The sequence below is a fragment of the Anser anser genome (genome assembly GCF_964211835.1).
Source record: "Anser anser genome assembly, chromosome: 2".
Classification (NCBI taxonomy): Eukaryota; Metazoa; Chordata; class Aves; order Anseriformes; family Anatidae; genus Anser; species Anser anser.
In genome coordinates, this window is record NC_139721.1 from 76257162 (window position 1) to 76276996 (window position 19835).

The 19835-nt window shown below is 37.7% G+C and overlaps 1 protein-coding gene across 10 annotated transcripts in view; it reads right to left on the bottom strand.

The window, feature by feature from the left end:
- Positions 1-287: 287 nt before the first annotated feature.
- The window catches only part of CTNND2 (catenin delta 2), a 644756-nt gene continuing 625208 nt past the window's right edge, over positions 288-19835 (bottom strand). For 6 of the 10 annotated variants that reach the window (XM_083825789.1, XM_083825790.1, XM_083825788.1 and 3 more), the window contains 5 exons: positions 15952-16078; positions 11607-11738; positions 7494-7571; positions 4405-4478; positions 288-1482 (listed from right to left, as the gene is read on the bottom strand). In XM_083825789.1, coding sequence (XP_083681915.1) covers positions 1222-1482; positions 4405-4478; positions 7494-7571; positions 11607-11738; positions 15952-16078 — 672 coding nt within the window. In that variant the 3' untranslated portion in view covers positions 288-1221. The remainder of the gene's footprint in view (positions 1483-4404; positions 4479-7493; positions 7572-11606; positions 11739-15951; positions 16079-19835) is intronic. The other 4 variants (XM_083825793.1, XM_083825785.1, XM_083825787.1 and 1 more) reach the window with 1 other exon arrangement.

The following is a 19835-nucleotide window of genomic DNA, read 5'->3' on the forward strand; positions in this document are numbered from 1 at the left end:
GGCCTAACAATTTTGAATTGCTATCAATGGTTAATAAAGTGAGTAAGAGAAAGCACATACTGGAGTTTCCACTGTTTAAAAAAAAACAAAAAACAAAAAAATGAAAATCAAAAAAAAATGAAGTTTGAACGAGGAAAACATTGGATGAAAGTAAGTCTTACACCACACAAACGCACACGCTCAAACACATACACACACACAATACTATGCATACGTGGACACACACGAGTAAGAATGTATATTTGTATGATAGATTCTTGGAAATAGACATTCTTAGCAAATATGGATGACAGATCAATTGTAATTTATTTTCTTTTAACACTGTATCATCATAAAGAAAACTGGTATAAATGAAAAAATCTATTTCAAATATCTACATCTAAAATTTTAGGCAGTGAAAAAGCACTTTGTTGACAAGGAGTGTGGAATGATGAATGTTAATTGTCAGAAACTGCTGAATGCCTTTTTTTTAGTTGCCACAAACAAATTCACATATCAGAACGAACAATACTGCTAAATATTCCTTTTTTTTTTTTCTTTTTTTCTTTTTTCTTTTTTTTTTGTTAAAACGCACCGGGGAGAAGAAAACAAAAAACTGGAAATTCATACATCTTTCAAAATTTGAAATTGAAGCAATATTTAGAACCATAGATGAAGAAACACTGTGGCATTGGTGTAATATACACAATGCACTTGTTTTTTTATCTGTAATGTACATCAAATACTTTACAACAATGCATTAACAAAAGGCAAGAAACATCTTGCTGTACAGAGGAAACCCCAAATGCAACTTGAAGCCTAGATTCACAATGAATGAGGATATTAAACAAAGTGTGAGAAGCTGTTCCCCATAAAATATGTACGCTGCTCAGTTACTTGTGCTTAACTCTTAACCCACATCCACTGTCATGTTCTCCCTACTTCCTTCAGCCACATTCAACACACAGCACCGAACTTTAGACTCTACAGGCCAACAGTAAAGTTGTCCCACACGTAAAATATATATATGTGTATATATATATATATTTCTTTCTAATTATTCCCAGGTTTAGCTTTCATTTCTTTTAGCCTTCTAAAAAAAATCTCTTAATTTTTTTCCTTACTGGTTATCTGGGCCTTCCTATGGAACAGGCTTTAACAAACTAAATTTGCAGGAAAAAAAATGTCTTGTGGTATGCATGCACATGCACAGTTCCTGGAGCTTTTGTATCTGCCCAAGTCTCAAACCCAGGAGTCGGGAGAGGCTGGATAGTGGCTTGTTTCATAGTTAAGTTCACTATAGGGACGAGCAGCTGAATAGAAGTCGACGTAGTTGCCAGTTGACTTTAGTCCCAGGTGCATGTTGTATTCACTTGCAGGTGGGCGATGATGCACTTGGTCCTCAAAGAAGGACTCATCATAGTTTCTGGTTGAATTCTGAAACGGCTGATATGGTTCGTAATCTTTTCTGCTGGGCTCCTGTGGAACTGGCTGTGTTGAAACCTGAAAGATAGCAATGCCCGCAGCTTGTTAGATGCAAGATGTTGTTGTAGGCAACAAGAGGGAAGAAGGAGTGAATCTCATTCTACGTTTGTCATGCTGGAAATAGAAAGTTGTGCATTGTCTTAACCTCTGCCCCAAAGCAGTGCTTGGTAGTCAATTAATTCCACAGCTCTGCCTTGTCAGTACGTTCTTTACATTTTCATTTATTATTTTATGTTACTGCTGCTAACAGATGCTGCTTTCTTTCAAAAGTGATTCAAATCTGGATCTGAGCAGTGTAGCTCACAGTAACTTTAGTAAATATGATCTGTATATAGCTTTCTGACTACTTTGCAGCTATACAACGCAAACATTGTTGGTCAAAACTCAGCCTTGAAGAATCTTAATGGAAGCGATACGCACTCCAAAGATGTTAAACGTTTTGCAGCTTCCTTTGCCACAGGTGAGATTGAGTAACAGCATATTGTTAAGAACCAAGTAATAGTCTTCGGGGCACTGACACGAGAACATTTCAAACTAAGTGCCCTGAAATGTGTTCTGCTGTTGTTGTTAAGTTGAACCAATTTCTTACCACTGCCTCAACGCTTCATGTTGACAATCTTGTGTTGCTGCAATGTTCCAGCAAGTTGCCTTGAGGTTGAAGTATTTATGATATACAGAAAAAAAAATCTCATGCAGTCCCCTAACCTAAGTCTGCCATAAAGCTTTTTTCAGACAGTCCTAGTGAGACTCTGCTTTTATACTTGGGACTTAATGAAAATCTGAAGTTTATAAGCATTTACTAAGTGTCTTTGTGACTGCAAAATGACACAGACTTTCAGTCTTCAGATGGTGTCTTTTCCAGTGAGCTACCACTGAGAATATCGATGCTCCAATGTCAGTGTTAGAAGAATTTTTGCAGAACCTGCTGACTATGCACAAGGTCATAAAGCTCCTTCAAGAAGAGAGGAACAGTTGCACTGCTGTGTCACAAACTGTTGGATACTATGATTCTTTGAAAGTGTCTGTGTTGGACTCTATGCACAGAATGCAAAAGGTAGTGTCCACTGCCTTTAACAGTCCCCCAAGTGATCTTACAACACTAGGCACAATATTAGAATGGCAATAGGAAGCATAACAACTCTGATTTCTATTTCTCGCACTGCTGTCATCTCACTCCACGTGTTCAAACACAGGTGCTTCATTTTGGACACAGGAGAAAAATTCTATACTAAGCAATGCATTCATAAGCCAAAAAGATAGAGCAGGTTGATTTTTTGAGTAGAAAATAGTGGACTGAGTTAGTCCTTTTTAATTTATTTTTTGTTAAACACATTATTTCTGATAGGTCAATCATAAACTTGACATTTCATTGAGACAGCAAGTGGGAAAAGGTGGAAAAGCACTTTTTTTGGGCTCTCACTCCAAAAATCATATTAGTTCATTCATGACTGCAGCTACATCGCACCAGCTGTTAAAACATCTCATACCCTTACTTTCTCTAAGTACTGTGTTAGTTAGAAGGGCTTTATCTCTTTAAAGGCAATAAAAGCAGAAACACCTCCATGCACTAAAGTGGTTCACACAAAGAAAGGACACCGCACAAAATCCTGTCTAAGAAGCAAAACCAATAAAGGGAAAATGGGGGCACGGAATATCAGAAACTCTCCTCACCTTCAGTTTGTGGACTGAAACTGAAATATCATTCATTGAAACTGAAATTTCAGGTAATCTAATTAAAATCTTCAGGGAAAAAAAAAACTTTTTATCAATTCTCCTAAATATTCCTTTACTTGTTTCTTACTAGTAATAATTTAAAATGCTTGTCTGAAATGTTTTTTGGCCTTATATCTCTATTTGCTGCAACTTTTGCACATTGCTTAAGGAAGCTGTGAAAACATTAAGGAACTGTGGTAATTAAGTGTAAGGTAGCATTACGCATAAGGATGAAACAAAAGCCTATCAATGCAGAAAAATGTTTCTGAGGGAGTAAGGAAATGCTGTACTGGAAACATATGGCCATATGAATGAAATACATGTCAATATTGTGACAACTCTTTTTCTCTTTCTGTAAGGTTGTGTTAGCTTGGCACCCATGCTGCCAATTATACTTTTCAAATGCCCTCCTTATCCAGACATACTTTTCGCTTTATGGTTTTCAGGGACAGGGCATTTTAGATGCTCAGTGTTCCTGACTGAATGGTTTGGATGTAAACCGGTGGGAAACTGTCCTTTCCGATGAAATGCTAGATTTTCTCTTATGCCCAGAAGCACACATTAAAAAAAAAAAAAAAGGCAAACAAACAGCTTTGTTACAAATCATAGTTGTGGCGTGGCGAAATGACAAATCTGAGGGCTTTAGGTACACATAAGTACAGGGCACATGTCTGTCTAAAAGATACAGGGGAGTGCCTTTTCCAGGCCTGTTCAATACTTGAGTTTCTTCCAGAATGACTAAGCCTGTGACTCATGCAGTGCCAGCAGTAACGCTGAACGCCATGATGGATACACCCAAGTAATGAGATGTGAAGGGACTTCACCAAGTTCACTGGCATGGGACATCACAAGGTATTTGACAAAGTAGAAGTGCCCATTATATTAGTTTGGCTTTGAGAGTATGCATCACATATCCAGAACTTTAAAGGTCTCAAGCCTGTCTTGATTTCATTAAGAGTTACCAGCCTTAATACCTTAGATAATTTTTGTGCACATGCTGTCATAAACCATTGGACATTTTTGAAACTTGGGCTGAAATTCTGCATTAGCATAAATAATATAACTTGCCTGAAGCCAGTGGAATTGCTAGCATTTGGTCAAGCAGATGACTCATTTCTTCTAATCTAGGCTTTTTAATTCTTGTGATATTTTTATTAGTTTCCATTCAAAAATGTGACATTGGTGTCTTGCCATCTAGAACAGTGACATTTTAGTCTCCTTACTTACCTGGTTATGTTTGATATCTTCAGCAGGTGCACCGTAAGAATTCCTGTACAAAGTTGAGATGCCAGTGCTCTGAGCTGGAGAGAGAAAAGAGGAAGGAAAAGCAGTTTTACCAAACATACCTCTTTGGTCTAAAAATGAGTTGTTAAAGCTTCATTTAATACTTACATAGTGCCCATTTCTCATACACAAATATCTTTAAAAGTGTCTGCAGTCTTCTATTTTCTCACCCTCCCACTAAACAATTTTAATCTTTGCTTTGGTGAACATGCATGTACATGGTGTACCCTTATTAATGGTTACAGGCACTATGTTGTGTCCATACCAATCTTAGGCACTTCACACATAAATCAACAAAATAATTCCATATACAGTTAGCATTCAGTAATATATTCCAAATTATATATGGGATTTTGTATCACACATACATTGAGCAGGTAACAGTTGTAAATATTGAAATTAAGAAACATTTATCTCCTTTCAGTTCAGTTGCATGATGTTACATCAAATCCTACCCTACAGTGCCTTTGCTATATTGTGAACTCATTCATGGGAAAAGTGATTAAATAAAACAAAAAATGAGTTATGCAAAAATGTAATAAGCAGTTACACCAAAGAGATCTAGTCAAGATAGTCTCAAATCCATAAACTGCTGTCATTTTCTTCTCAGATGTCCTGCTACTAAAATACATGGACAAAACTGAACTAAGTGTTTGAAATCAGAAGTAACTCTAAGGAAAAGGATGACATCATACTGTTTTGCAAAAATATATTGCCATCCTCTCCGCCCATCCCCCCCCCCCTCAAAAAAAATAAAAAAAGACAAGGATTTTTCCTGCAAGGCTTTAGCCTTCACTGATGACCTTGATTTGGGTATATGGCTGAAACTCAGCCTTCTGGTAGAACCAGAAACTTTGTATTTCTCTTACTTGAAATAATATGAAGGAAAGATGTGTGGCTGCTGCACACTGTTCTTACTGGATACGCGTTATTAACTTCCCAGATATTTGAACCAATGTTTTGATGATATAATCATGACTCTCATTATAAGAGCATGTGCCTGAAAGAGAATTTTAGAAGTAGCTGTGAATCAGAATCATCACAGGAACTGAAACATGTTGCCCATTCAACTTCTCTCAGGTTTCTGTGCAATGGTATAAAGCCTGGAGGCACCAAAAGATGCTTTTAGTACCTTTGCAACGCAAAACTTTGAGGGCAAGGACTGAGCAGCAGAGCTGAAAGTTGGGTGTGGGACCCATGCTAGTCACGTCACTAAGAAGAGCCACGGTTACTGAAGAAGTAACCACTCCTTCTTCCCTTTGCAACCTGCTAGCATGGACCCCAGCGTGCAGAACTGCCTCCATCCTTCTTCCCCCAGCCACTACTCTCTGTGGAGAAAGGGAGGAATGGAATGGTCGTTAGTCAAAGTCGACTGCGAAATGTCAATCCTGATCTTCACATCTGCCACAGGTACCGTGCCGAAGGTACAATTTTTGACAGAGCTTGATGCACAGTCTCATGTTGTCACTTTACAGATCTCAGATGGTGCTCTTGAAGTTCTCCAGTATGGTCTTGAAACGGGATGAAGACAGGGCTTATATGGTCGGGTGATGAGATTTAACAATTGGGGGGAAAAAAAACAACACATTTTTTTTCACTTGATGACCATTAGCTAATAGGGGTGAAAAAAACCTCTTGGTTCTTCATGTGCTGGATGCAGTTACTAAGACAGATCATAGTCCTGTGTAGGAAATGTTGCAGAGCCCCACAGGTCTCCGAGTAGTGCAAAGGGATCCTTTCTGTGAAAGTGGGAAGTAAATGAGCTCTGGTAACAGACAACGGTTGGTCTTTTTGGTGGGAGATACTCTCAATTTTGCGTGTGTGCCATCAGGTGGTAACAGATGGAAGTGATGCCTGCTTGAGTAGTTTATATTTGGCCATAGACGTTAGGACTGAAGGGTTGATCTACAGAGGTTCTCTCTGTTCAGGATGCATTTTGTCACCAAACTTGATTGATGTGTGAGACTTGAGTGTTATTTCGGTTTTTTTTTTTTTGTTTTTTTGTTTTTTTTTGTTTTTTTTTTTTTTTTTTTTATGAATTACAGCTGCATCCTCTGCTTTAGTGTTTGAAACTCTCCCTCCTGAAGACAGCGTTTGGTATTACAGGAGCCCGCATCAGCATTACTGTCTACATGTCTCCTTATGCCTGTGTGGCTCTCAGTAGTGCCAGTGACAGATCCTTCTGTGATACCATCTTTTTTTATGCTGGCTTTATGAATTCTTTGCTTGCTCCATGGAGTGCTACAAGAAGGTGGCTTGAACAAAATGGAAGTGATACTCAGTGTCTTGGACTCTCATAAACCTGTAACCATTTTTGTTTCATGCAGATAAATCTCAAGCAGGACTTAAGTTTCATGCATGCAAGTTTTCAGGCAGGCAGGACCGAAAGATTTGATCTGGAGAGGACAATACTATTCATCATTGTTTGCTGTCAAGAACAAAAGAGGTGAAACACCTGAGGGTTTTATGGAGAATCTAATGAAAAATAGTAGATTGGTCACATGCTAGTTTAAATAGTATTCCCACAGGCAATCATAAAGACTTCAAGGAGTATCATGACCTTTCCATCTTTTTACAGGTAAATAAAAGGGCACAAGGATCCTGTATGCCCCTAATAGCCACGATTATTAAAAAACAGGAACAGTTCAGAGTTGGTGCATATCTGTCCAACACAGTCGTATTTGTCACATGCTAGATTGAAGACTTGCAGTCTCACAGATCACAGATTCTGCGATGGAAAAAATGGGTAGTCTGTGTATAAAAATAGCTGCAAGGTCTGCGCTGCTGATTTCACTGCAGTCACATGAATACAAATCCACAAATTCAAAATGCAAGCAAACTGTGGTATTCTTTTCTTAATGCGATAAAAAGGAATACAATGACACATTAAACGCTTGGAAATGAATGCCAAGAGTTCACAGACAAGAAATCTTGGCTTTGGCTAGCTGTGAGGCTGAGATAATTCTGTTTCTGGAGGAAATGTAAGTCAAGCAATGTAGCTGCCAGTAACGCATGCCGCCCCACTCCAGTACCTGCTTCTGAACACGCAGGCAGCATTCCTGGGAACTCCATTCCCCCTCTGCCATGCCTCAGTGAGCAGTTGACTCTTGCTGTCCAAAAGCAGGGGGCAAATATAAAAGAAAGAAGGGAAAGAATGAGCCAGGTATTGGGGTGATTAGTAACTGATTCTTGATGTTATATGTACAGGTGTCATCACAGTAAAATTATCAAACAGAGAGAGTTAATGAAATAATCTTCTTTTTTAAAACATGGCAGGAGAAGGGAAAGGGGTACAAGGAGCAGGAGATGGAGATTTTCCAGCAGCCATGCTTCCTTACAGAGATGTGAGAATTTTTGCTGCAGATGAAATGATTCCAGAATTGATGAGTGTGTGCGTGTGTATTTTATGTAGCATATAAACATCAGCACCATATAAACATCAGTACAAGATAGTACTGAGAGGTACATCTTACTGAGAAAAATTGTGATGGTTCTAAAGCGAGTACTGTGATCAACCTGCAGCATTTTGTGGTTGCATTGTATAAAAAACAGAAAAATGCCTTACTTTTTATTTTCCTCATTCAGTTTTAAAGGTGATATTGATTTAAAAAAAAATCAAATAGTTTCCCACAGCAGTCTTCTCCACAGCTGATGACAACTTTGAAAATTATGTCAGTCAATGGTTTATGTGACAAAGTTATCGTTGACCAAAGCCCTCCCCATATATCTCAGTCACTTGGCTCATGGTTTAACATTCAACTTTCAGCTCCTAAAAGTATTCATTCAGAACTGATTTACAGACACTTTCAAATAATAAGGTACTAACCTTTTACACTCACAAACACAGACTGATAGTAAGAAAGGAAAGATCAATTGGGCAGGTAGTCATCCTCAGCCAGTATTGCATAGCCTGCTTTTTTTTACTGCCATCAGCAGGACCCCATTTTCTAAAATTTAGTTCAAGACTGTCACTTACCACTGTCACCTTCTTGTGTGGTGAAAGGGCATGACAAAAGATTACAGTGTACTGTGGTTTCTTAAAGTAGTAATAAGTTCAAGTAACCCGAGCATCTCTATCTACTATAACAGACTGTGGTTGTTTGTGTTTAGACAGTGCAGGGACTTATAAGTAAGCTGAAATGAGAAAAGTACAGATGTTAGATTACTGATAAGCAAAAGAATAAACTAATCAGGAGTTTCTGCTGGTGGAAGCAAAGAAACAGGAGGCAGACTGTAATGCACATATTAGTTCAGTAAGGGAATTAACAAAGTAAAAGAAACTTTGCAGTAGAGTCCCCATGATAGTATACAGTAAGCTTATCTTCTTTGTTCTGAAGGAGAGCACCAAGGCATAAATAACGTTATCACATTCATTTATAGTTCCTGTGTTTTTTTAAAGGACTATAATAGTTTTTGTCTTAAAAATATACTTTAGGTGATAAAATTTTATTATTGGTTATTATTTTCTACAGAAAAGAGAAGATGGATTGTAAATATACAAGGCATCATAAACCTGCGAAGTGAAGAGGGCAATGAGAACTTTGATATTGTTCCTCTATTTTTTAGCTGTCCTTGTGAAATCAATATAAGTTATCATTTTCAGCCAAACTGTTTACTTCATAGATTCTCCATTTTTTCCCAGAGGCTTCCTGACAACTCTCCACAATGGCAAGAAGCCAACATTTCTACTTCAAAAATCCATCAACAAACCTTCATTTCAGTCCCAGCCAAGAGGTCATAAAATTTTTGAACTATAAACTGAGAAGAGCTTTGGAGAAGAGCATGGAGACAGGTGTGGATAAATTGGGACTACAGCTGTAGCTCTACACTCTCTGTAAATCCATAAGTCAAGGAAAGCTTTGTGTAATACATCAGTTTGGCACAAAACACAGGAGCAGCTCAAAATATGTATACGCCAGGTGGAACTTGAAAAAACATTTATCTAAGTCCCATAGGCTCTGTGGATGTATGAGCTGCAATGCGTTATTTGATGCACAAAATGAAATACAGGCATTGGAATAAACTTGCTACATGAACTTACATTAGACCGGAGAAGCAAAGCCAAAATGCCTTACAATTAAAATCACAAATACTGTATTTTATATTGTTCTTTAATGAAATATTTATTATTTAATGAGCTACAGATAGTTATACAAATTTCACGTCCAATGTTGACAAGCAGGACTCCTTCTGTTATTTTCTTCTGTTCTTAAAATAGTGCTTAATTTGAGCTCAGACCAAATGAGCAGAGATTTGGTGATCTGAAAGAGAGAGCAAGTGATTTGTTAATTCCATATCCATTCATACGATGTCTATACAAGATTCTGAAGTATTATAGAACTTATCAATTTGTTTTTGATTTTTCTCACTGAGCTCAGTAACTGAAAAATAATGGATAGTCAAGTATGATGCTGAGAGCCTTGAGTTCTCTTATTAAGAGCCAACCCAAAAGATCAATAAGAACAGATAAAATACAAACATATTAAAGGAAAGCAGGAAGCAGAAATCAAAGTGGAACAAAGGTTGTTGGGGAAGTACAAACCTCAGGCTCCTAAAATTATATAGAAAGAGAAAGGAAATATGGGAGAACATAAGCACTCCAGTAAAAGACAAAATGAAAAGGGATGGGGAAAAAGCAATCAATAATTTTTTGAAGTGGGGAGAGACATGAAAGAATAAGTTACTATCTGCAAGGAAGCACAGAATTTCCATGTGAAAACCCTTTCTTGAGAACATTCTAATATAATCTGGTCATCTAATTTGCAGACACAGCTAAAATGAAATACTAATGTTTCTGCCTTTTCAGCTGCTGTTCTTACTCCTTAGATTCCCTCTACCTGGATCCTTGAAAAAGTAATGAAAAAATTTAAGTCTTGTCCTCACAATTACACAAGTAATGACCACTGAAGTGTTTGTAATAGTGTTTTGTGTAGTAACTATGAAACACCCAAAATGTTATAGATACATTAAATACAGTACCTTGACAGAATTCTCTGCAATTCCATGTAGTATCCTGCAGAGGCGATTCAAGACACTCATCGTTTCTGTGGTTTCCATATGTTCTTGACTGTCATTTCTCTTCTTCTGACTTTTACTTTCTTGCTAATTAATGTTCTGTTTTGCATTTTGACACAAGTTCAAAGGCTGGCCTTTAGATTTTGATTACACAACGGTGTGTAGCACAGAAGAAGCTGTATGAGTCATATCATGTCTTGAAAGCAGACACTATAGCATGGAGGGCTTGACACCTAATCAGCATAGTACTGGTGTCCCTGTGAGCTTAGGACAACCCATTCTGACATTCTCTGAGCAAAACCTACGCAGAGGGAGGGGAAAAGGTAACAGGCAGAAAGTGCAGAATGACTCCTCGCTGTAATTTTTTACTTGCACCAAGGTAACATTTGGTGGAGAAGACACCATGATGCTCAGCACTGTGCAAATATACCAAAACGCTCAACAAAGGTTATGTAAGTCTGTGCAGTGGTGATGGAGATCAACACTTATTTTGCAGAGAATTAAAGAAGAGATGCTGTACTAGACAAAAGAGTCAACATTTTGTAATTACTGAAATGTTAACAGGTTAATGAGCTCACTAGGAGAGAGAGGCCTTCACTAAAACCTGCAATAGATGCCGTAACACACACCAAGAACATTTTTGTATTTAAATCAGCCTAGCTATGAAAGCAATGGGGATAGACTTTCCAAACTGCTACTGAATTTCCTAGGAATGAGTGACATGTAAAAACATCTAACTGGTCCCAGAAAGCCATTCCCAGCAACAGACAGACATTAGGGGTCACCACAAGTGCTAAACCATTGTCATGCTTACAGAAACAGCACTAGTTAATATAAGCTGGATTTACCCACTTCCTTCTGAAAAGAAAACAAAATTGAAAAGAAATGAACAAGTGTTTTTAAAGCCTTTTCTGTTATAAAGAATCGTGGTCTTCACAAATCATTTTTGCAAAACATAGTATCATTAGTATCAAGTACTTCTTCAGTTGTATTTCTCAAGGTTGCTAAAACTTTGGAATCAGCCAAAGCAGGTTAACTCTTTTCAACATTACAATAAACTCAGGCAACCTTATAAAATCAGCCGTCTATCACAGCTGATTTTTACATATGCTATGTAAGCATAATCTCACCTGTCATGGTGTCTTTCCTAGAAGTGTGTTCTCCCTTATTTCCATGGTAAGTGGCATTCGTTCCAGTTGATTCATAGTCTGTTTTCCTTTCTTTTAGGCTGATCATTTCCCGAGGTGAGGCTGGGGCACTTGCTAGATCATAAAAATGGATTTATTTTTTCTCACCACATATCACTGAATGTAGTGTTTAACTCTAAAGTAAACATTTTAGTAAAGTATGTATTTGCTAGCAGATTAATGTCAAGCTGTTTGAAGAAACACCTCCATGTTATGAAAGAAAAGAAAACATGCTGTTATTTTAAATACAGTACAAATGTTTTAATATGATTTATTAACTCCAAATATCATTTTCACCTTTTTTTACTTACACCCATCATCTAAGGTGATCATTAAGAAAAAGTACAATAATATTATTTTTTTTTCCCTTTTAGCTTTTCAGACTCAAAAAAAAAAGTGTGTAAAAACTTTCCGGTATACGTACTTCTGCTTTTCTTTTCAAAATGGTCAATTCATTTCTGTTTAAAAGACCCTTAACTTTCAATTGAGTAGAAAAAAAAATATAAAAGGAGAAAAGCCCTTATAAAATGGATTCCTCCCTTCTCTGTTGAAAATAAACAAGCCCATGAAATAGTTCTAAGGGGAATGGGAAGAAAAGAAAGATGTTTTTTCATAGAAAACACGTAGGAAGAATCCCTAACACTTAAAGGTAAGTCAAATAATTTCTCTGTCACTAACTATCTATGTAGGAACAGTTGACATTAAAACAATATTTCTTTCACCATGTGCTGGGAAACTCTGCAAGTGTTTAGAAGCTGAGACAGCTGAAAAAGGAGGTTTGGGGGGGAATGTTACGGAAAAAAATTGGCTCATATTATTGTTCCACAATTGACTCTGAGTCAATAAGAAAGAGACTGGCTCTCAGTCAGTAAGAAAGAGGCTAACTGAAGCTCCTGCTACAGCTAAAAGCAGGGAAGTGCCAGGTGACTAGGAGGAGAACCGGGTTTGTATGTGATTTTCATGCACTGGAGAATGTGAAGGTGGTGCTGATCAAAAAGACTCACAGCTTGTGATGCTTAGACAGGAAAAGGAGAAAAAAGCAGGGACAAAAATAACGGATTGCAAGTGAACTGACTTCAGTGATTTAGGTGTTGGGAGATACCATGCACTTTCCCTGTTGTGGAGGGAAGGGGAGGGGAGGGAGTACAAGGTGAGCATCCCAGAACCTAGTAAAGGCATAGTGCTGGAAAAATAGCTAAACTGCTGGTGCATATTTCTACACCTTCCCCAGCTGCCACCCAGACATTCAAGATGTTAAAATAATTTCCAAAGCAATAGCAATGTCATTTCTAAATAAAAATAAAAATAAAAAATAAAAAAAAATAAGAAATGTCTTTCAGCATCTCTAAACCATGTTATAATTTTTAGTTAAGGAGCAGGGAATCCCTCCTTGCACAGTGATGCTGAATTCTGTTCAAATTGGTTCTGATGGCCCTGGCCTCTGAATTTACAGAGCAAATGTGGGAAAGATGGCTTTTCTTATGAAGGAATTTAAACTGGGGATTGCTTTCAAGTTTCTTGTCAATACTGATGTAATTCTAAAGACGATAAAGGCAGCAAATATGAAGATATGAAGAAACATGACATTAAGTCACCATATCATCTAATGGGGACTTGACTCCAACAGGGAACAAAGCAGAATGCATACCTTGAAAAGGTAACTAACACTTGGATGCATTTTGTTTCACATACTCTGGTAACACTTTAAAGTATTCCAGTGTTTTGAATACAATTGACTGATAAGGACAAAACCATCTCTCTCTGTTCCCTGTAGAAATTATACCTTTCCTCTCATCTTAGAACAATTGCCTTTTGGCAAGTGTTAAAATCCAAAATTGCCTTCCTCCAGAGCTTTTATTGGAAGCAGAGATAAATCCAGTAGTCGACATATTGAAAAGTAATATCAAGACTTTCTCCTCTTATTCTTAAAGTATACAAAATAGACAGAGCTTTCTACACTACATAAAGTATTGTATCTCCAAGTCCTCGGGATGGATGGGACATTATGGGTTCATTTACTTCAAACAGGTAGGATGCACTATACCAAAATAATTCTTGACAGACTTTTGTCTACAACTAAAGATCTCTGATGACAGAGACCACGTAACTGCTCCAAGCAGTTTATTACAGTGTTTTGTTTTCCTACCATTAGGAAATGTTCGATGTCTAGCTAACCTGACTCCTTGCTGCTTATTATTTTCATTTGTCTGCTATGAAAGTAGAAAAAGTTCATACCATGCCTCTTTGCAGCTGCCTGTTACATGTTTGAAGATTTGGTGTGTACCTCTTCTCACTGCCCTCATCTTGTCTCTGTTCTTTGAGTTAAACAGTTACAGTCCATTCAGTGTGTCCTTGTATCCCTATTTCTCCATCTCCTGATATATGTTTGCAACTGACAAAAACCCCGAAATCATTTCTAATGCACTTCCATCTAGTTAGGTATTCCCCTTACAACTTATTTGTAAAGGATCAGATCTTTGTTTCCCTTTGGGCAGTATCTCCAATGTCTCAGGACAACTCTGAATTCTATTGATGCCCTCCAGGGTAGGTGAGTCTCTCCTAGGTTTACGTCACCTGCAAAGTTAACTGGCATCCTTTGTGTATTACCAGGGTCATTACTAAAAACATTGAAGAGTCCTTGACTCAAGACAAACCTCCAAGGAAAATATGCTTCCATTTAGCAAAAAGTCACACCTATTCTTTAAGAATGGCTTTCAGTCTGTTTTGTGTTGCCATGTTTTCTGGACTGTTTGCTAGCTTGCCCTAGCTTTCCTATAAAAATCACATGGGAAATAGTCTCACTTATTACTGTAGATTTCATTTACTGGCTATACCTTTCCACAAAGCCTTGCAACTATGCTGTGGAAGAAATTCAGATGGAATTACAAGAACAAATCCTATTGAATCAATGCTTGGATTTGATATGGGTACTACCAGACAGACAGTAACTTGCACTACAACGTAGAAGTAGATGCTCCTAAGCAGCATCTTATGTTCCTATTATCTTTGAGGTGTTCAGATTGTGATTACTTGCTCCAGCAGTTTTCTAGAGCATGAAGTTGAGCTGACCGGTCTGTAATCACATGGGCGCCTCTTCCTTCAGAAACAGCCACTACGTTTGTCCTTTGCCATTCGTCTGATGACTCCTCATAGCAGTAAGATTCATAAGAAATTTTTCTGAAGTATGTTCTATAAGCAACAGAAGTGAGGAGATAGTTCTGGCCAGAGACAGAACTAAGGTCTCAGGGACAGACATTTCAAGTGCCTTGCACTGGTGTTCAAAATAAGATTGTGAACAAAAAAGGCAAAGAAAAAAAAAAAGGAATTCTTTGCAGACAGACTTGTGTAATGACGGTCAATAGCAGCTTTCACTGGGCTGTATTTCTGGCCACTTCAAATTTCCTCAGTGGTTGCTCTGCAGGACTAGGACACAGCTAATAGATACTTAAAACTATTTTCTTAAAAATGTATCTAGTGCATGATGCTGATGGCAATAATTGGTTTGGCCTAATTCTAAATTCCTAGTATACCTATGGAATGGCAGCATTTGATTGAACAAGTAGTAAAATTGTTTTACTCTGTTTACCTTAAAAGAATTTCACTGAGAATGATTTTATCTAACCAAGATATGTTTTACCTTAGAATAAGATGATGAAAAGATGCTCAGATTTCCAAACAGAAAAATAAATTAACATGGAGGTGTAAATTGCCATACTTACATTAATTCCTTGCAGGGATTGTACAGAATTAATGATAGCTGGTCTAAATATGTCATCAATATTACATGAATACCTGTAGTCAATCTTTTATTAAGCTTCCATATGCATGTGTATGTACACATATACACATACACACATTCGCATATAATCAGAATAAACGCTTACAAAAATAATGTAGATCTTTCAACTTCTGCCAGATGTACAGAGTGGTCATAAACAACTTAACAGTTGTCATGACTAGCAAAAAGAATAACAGTTTCCTCATGCTAACAATAGATTTAATCACCCTGAGATCTAGTCAGCTAATTTCCATCAGGAAAACACTGCATAGTAAATTAGTAAATAAGAAAAAGTAATATTCTTTCTGCTGTAGAACTTGCACAGTGTCATGCAAAAAAATAAAAATAATTCCTGCTTTGAATGGATAGTTCAGATAAGAGTAAATAATGCATTTTGTGCTCTTTCACCATTCTTAACAGATCTGCATGCCAGTGACATTGCTTAACAGAGAAAAAAGACAGTGATGGATTATTTCTGTCTTTACTTCAACCCTGGAAGGCTGCACTTACCTGAGCGGTTGTTAGGAGACATGCGCACGGGAGAGATGGAGGGCGTGCGTGATGAAGAGTATGGTCTTTGCCGATCCCTTTCTATTGTTGAAGATGAGGCTACAAAGTGATACTGTGACCATCCGTCCTGCAACATCAAACATTGTGACAGCAGTCAGCAAATACGCCATGCAGTTCCTGGTATTAAGTACAGAGTATTTTTCTCTAGTTTATTTTTACTACTTATACACAAGTAGGCTACTATCTCTTTCCTGCCACTGGGTGGCAAATAGTCTTACTGGTGCAGGATTTGACTTGCTGACTGTACTGAAACACCACAAGAAAAATTAAAATGCAGAAAGTTCCGTAAAGTATCATATTTCGGAAAGATTCATATTATGAAAACACTGAACAATGTCTTAAGTTATTTGTTTAATAGTTCTGTCTTTTTCTTTGCCTCTAGTTTCACATTCTAAATGATCTGAAAATATTCCAAGTCATGAAACTGCCTGTTTTCACAAGGTTTTGCTTTAAATCATTTCTGACTTATTAGGAAATGGAGTAAGTAGATGGTGAAGCTGCAGGATTATCAAAATTGATCTGACTATTTGGGTATCTGCAGTCTAGTAAAGTACATTAAGTGCCTATTTGTTCACACTGAGTGAAAAAGAATCTATTCATTTTCCTCATTGCATTTTTCTCCAAGATGCACAGAAAGAAATTGTATGTCTTGTATTTAAGACTGGTAATAGTGATGCATTTTAAGAAAAGAAAGTAATAAAAATGTTAGAAACTGCCAGTTTCGAAATAAAAAGGGAGTTTCACATTTTGTTCTTGTATACAATGTCATACCCCAAATTATGAACTTTACATTTTAAAATGGAAACTAAAAATAGTTTGAAAGTATTGTGAGAGCATAAATTGACTTTAGCTAGTGCCCTTAGTAAACCACAATATTTCAGATGTCTTAAAGTATTTACAGATTTTAAGTGTCTTTATCACTGTTTAATGTTAAATTTAACTCTGTAAAACAAATTGAGTTTGCCCAGTCTCACACTGAAGATATAATCCTTCTAAAAATGCCTGCTTTCTGTTGTGCTCAGTGGAAATTGAGTCAAGCACCTGGCATGGCACTAAACAAAATGTTGCAGTGAAATGCTGTGCTGGATAAAAAACCAAAACCATTATATAATATTGACAAAAAACAGTTGGAATTTTGCTCTTGCTTATAGAAAAGTAACTCCACCTTGGGGCAGAAAAGGACATTCCCACCCCCCTACCAGGGGCTGCTCCTGACACCCAGCTCTGACGCCCACCCTCTCCCACCTCTGCCTTGGCCCAAGCCAACTCTCCAGCTTTGTGCCCTCCACAGGCACCAGGCTCTCCGAGCTGCAATAGGGGATGGCTTCAATGCTTCCTTTCCACTAAACTTCTGTGAAATAGAACTCAGCAAGAGTGTGACACGCTTCTCTTTTGAAAACAGCAGGAAGAAAGAAGGCACTTACATTTGATGCAGAGGGAAATGTTGTAAGTACATTAGGAGAGACAGACTCAACACCTAACTACAAATTCTGAACGTCTGTACTCCTTACATAATGCATTTGTATAAACGTGTGTGTATCTCAGTCATAAGTTTAGAAGAAAAAAAATGGAGGAGTGAAATCTGGGCCATGGCTTTTGTAGTGGGGTCATTATTTTCCCTAAAATAGGTAGTGAGCATATGTCCACGGGTGTCAGTCATGTTAATGAACTGCATCTTGTATTTCATGACAGTCATGTAAGAAAATATGAGGAAGAAAACTGGTTAATCAATATATGACAGCAAGAATTCTTGAAAAGGAAACAGCTAATCTTTAATACCACTTAAGCCAAAAATTTTTATTTCTGATCTTTCATTTCCAACAAGCCACTTTTGCACAAGCAGTGTCCTCCAACCTGGAGGGAGAACAAGAGCGCTAACAAAAATATCTGTAACCCCCTAACTACTTAATGCTGAATCAAATTGGAAATTATTAGAAACCTCTCAATACTTACATACAGAGTTTTAAAAAGAACCTGATAGCTTATAGTTGTAACTAACAGCTTACGTCTAATCATCTTATCCAAGCGTCAAGACTGTATAAAATACTTTGTGTTATTTTTACATCTCCCATTAAACAGTAACTTCCATGGTATTTTTTCTACTATAAAATTGAAGCCACAAATATGAGAAGCCCATGCCTTTATCCTGCTGAGGAAAAATGGTTCCACTCTTTCTCATTTTCTGGGGTCTGAAGTTCTTTTAAGAAAGGTGACCTCTATAATTCACTGTGTTACATTTTTCTAACCATTTATTTCTTTTAAGCGGACTCCTTTGCTGAAACAGAAAATACCAAGGGGACCAGACTCTAGATCTGATAAAAGAGGAAGGAAAAGGCTCTTTATTCCCGTCTACCTGCAAGAGAATGAGATACCTGCCATGCTGAGGCAATGCTTCCAGCCCCATGGATCTGGATGCACGCATGGCCATGCACACCATCCTTTTGCACTTTTGTTTCCCACAAATAACTCCCTGACATGTGGGTCACAGCAAAGGCATAGCACTCCCTGATGCATCCTTTGATCGAGATGATCAAGGGACTGAGCCTGTGGAGTGTGCTGGAGACTTTGTACCTGTTCCAGTACCTCAGCAAAGCCTGAGCTGCTTCAGTGAGACTCTGGGATTGTTTGCAAAGGGAACCATCAAGAAATTCAGGAAAAACTCTTTACAGGGAAGTCAGCCCCTGTTGAAAGGAGGTGTACAAAGCCCCTGTTACAGTCTTCCATCTTTTCCAGATAAATCTTTTTTCTAATTATTCATTAAAAGCTGAATGCTTAGTAACACTATGAATTATGAATTATTAAAGCCAGAGTGCAAGTTTGGATTTTCTAGATCCTGTCCACATTAGAAACTGGAATTTTACAAGCTGTGACAACTACAAACGAGTTAGAAAATGAATATAGGAGGCATGATTGTGCTCCATGAATGGACATAAACTTCTACAAACTTACAGTGTGAACTTAGTACGTGAGTAGCTTAAATACTTTCTTTTTATTTTAAATCAGAAAAAAAAAAGTGACCCGAACCTTCCCCTACGCCCCAATTTCCTCCCGTTCCCTACTCCCTCCTCTCTCTGTATTGTTCACGTTAATATCTAGACCCACTATTCCGATGGGAAGTGGATGAAATCCCTGTAATGTGCACGGTCCCACAGACTCCAGAGGAACTGTGTTTGGTACCAGTTCTGTTTTGTGGAGTATCAATAGATACTTTGTCAGCATTGCTTCCTCACCAAGAGCATTGCAAGGTATCTCACCATTAGGGAATGAAATCCTGCTACAGCTAGGATACTGGCAATGGCATTCTCTGTTTTTGCCCCTCTTCTCCCTGCAGATCTTAACTTTTCTCTTTGCTGGGGGTAGTGCCTGTTATAAAGTCTTCAAATAAAATGTGCTATATAACTTTCAAGTACGCAAGCATGATCAACTCAGCAAGTCGGGCCAAGAGTGAACTCTAACATGAATATAGCTGCGACTTGGCATTGCTTTTGACTAAACAAGGTATATTACTGTCACTGTATGAACAACTTCACGGTGTTTCTCAAGAGCATTTTGGCCAGCTCACAGATGCCACAGTATTCCAAAACTTTAATAATTTTAAGTGATCTGTCTTTAGCTCTCCTCTGTTGGAAGAAAAAAGTTCCTTTCCTTGGAAAGGTAAACAGTTTGTAACAAATTCATTAAAACTATCCCCATCAACAATTCCAAAAGCTATTAGTGTTAAATATTGAAACTAATTTTTAAGAGCCTAAAGGGAGTATTTTCAATTTAATGCCGAGATAAATACCACCTGACATGATGGCTGCTTTCATTAGTTTGTTTCAGCT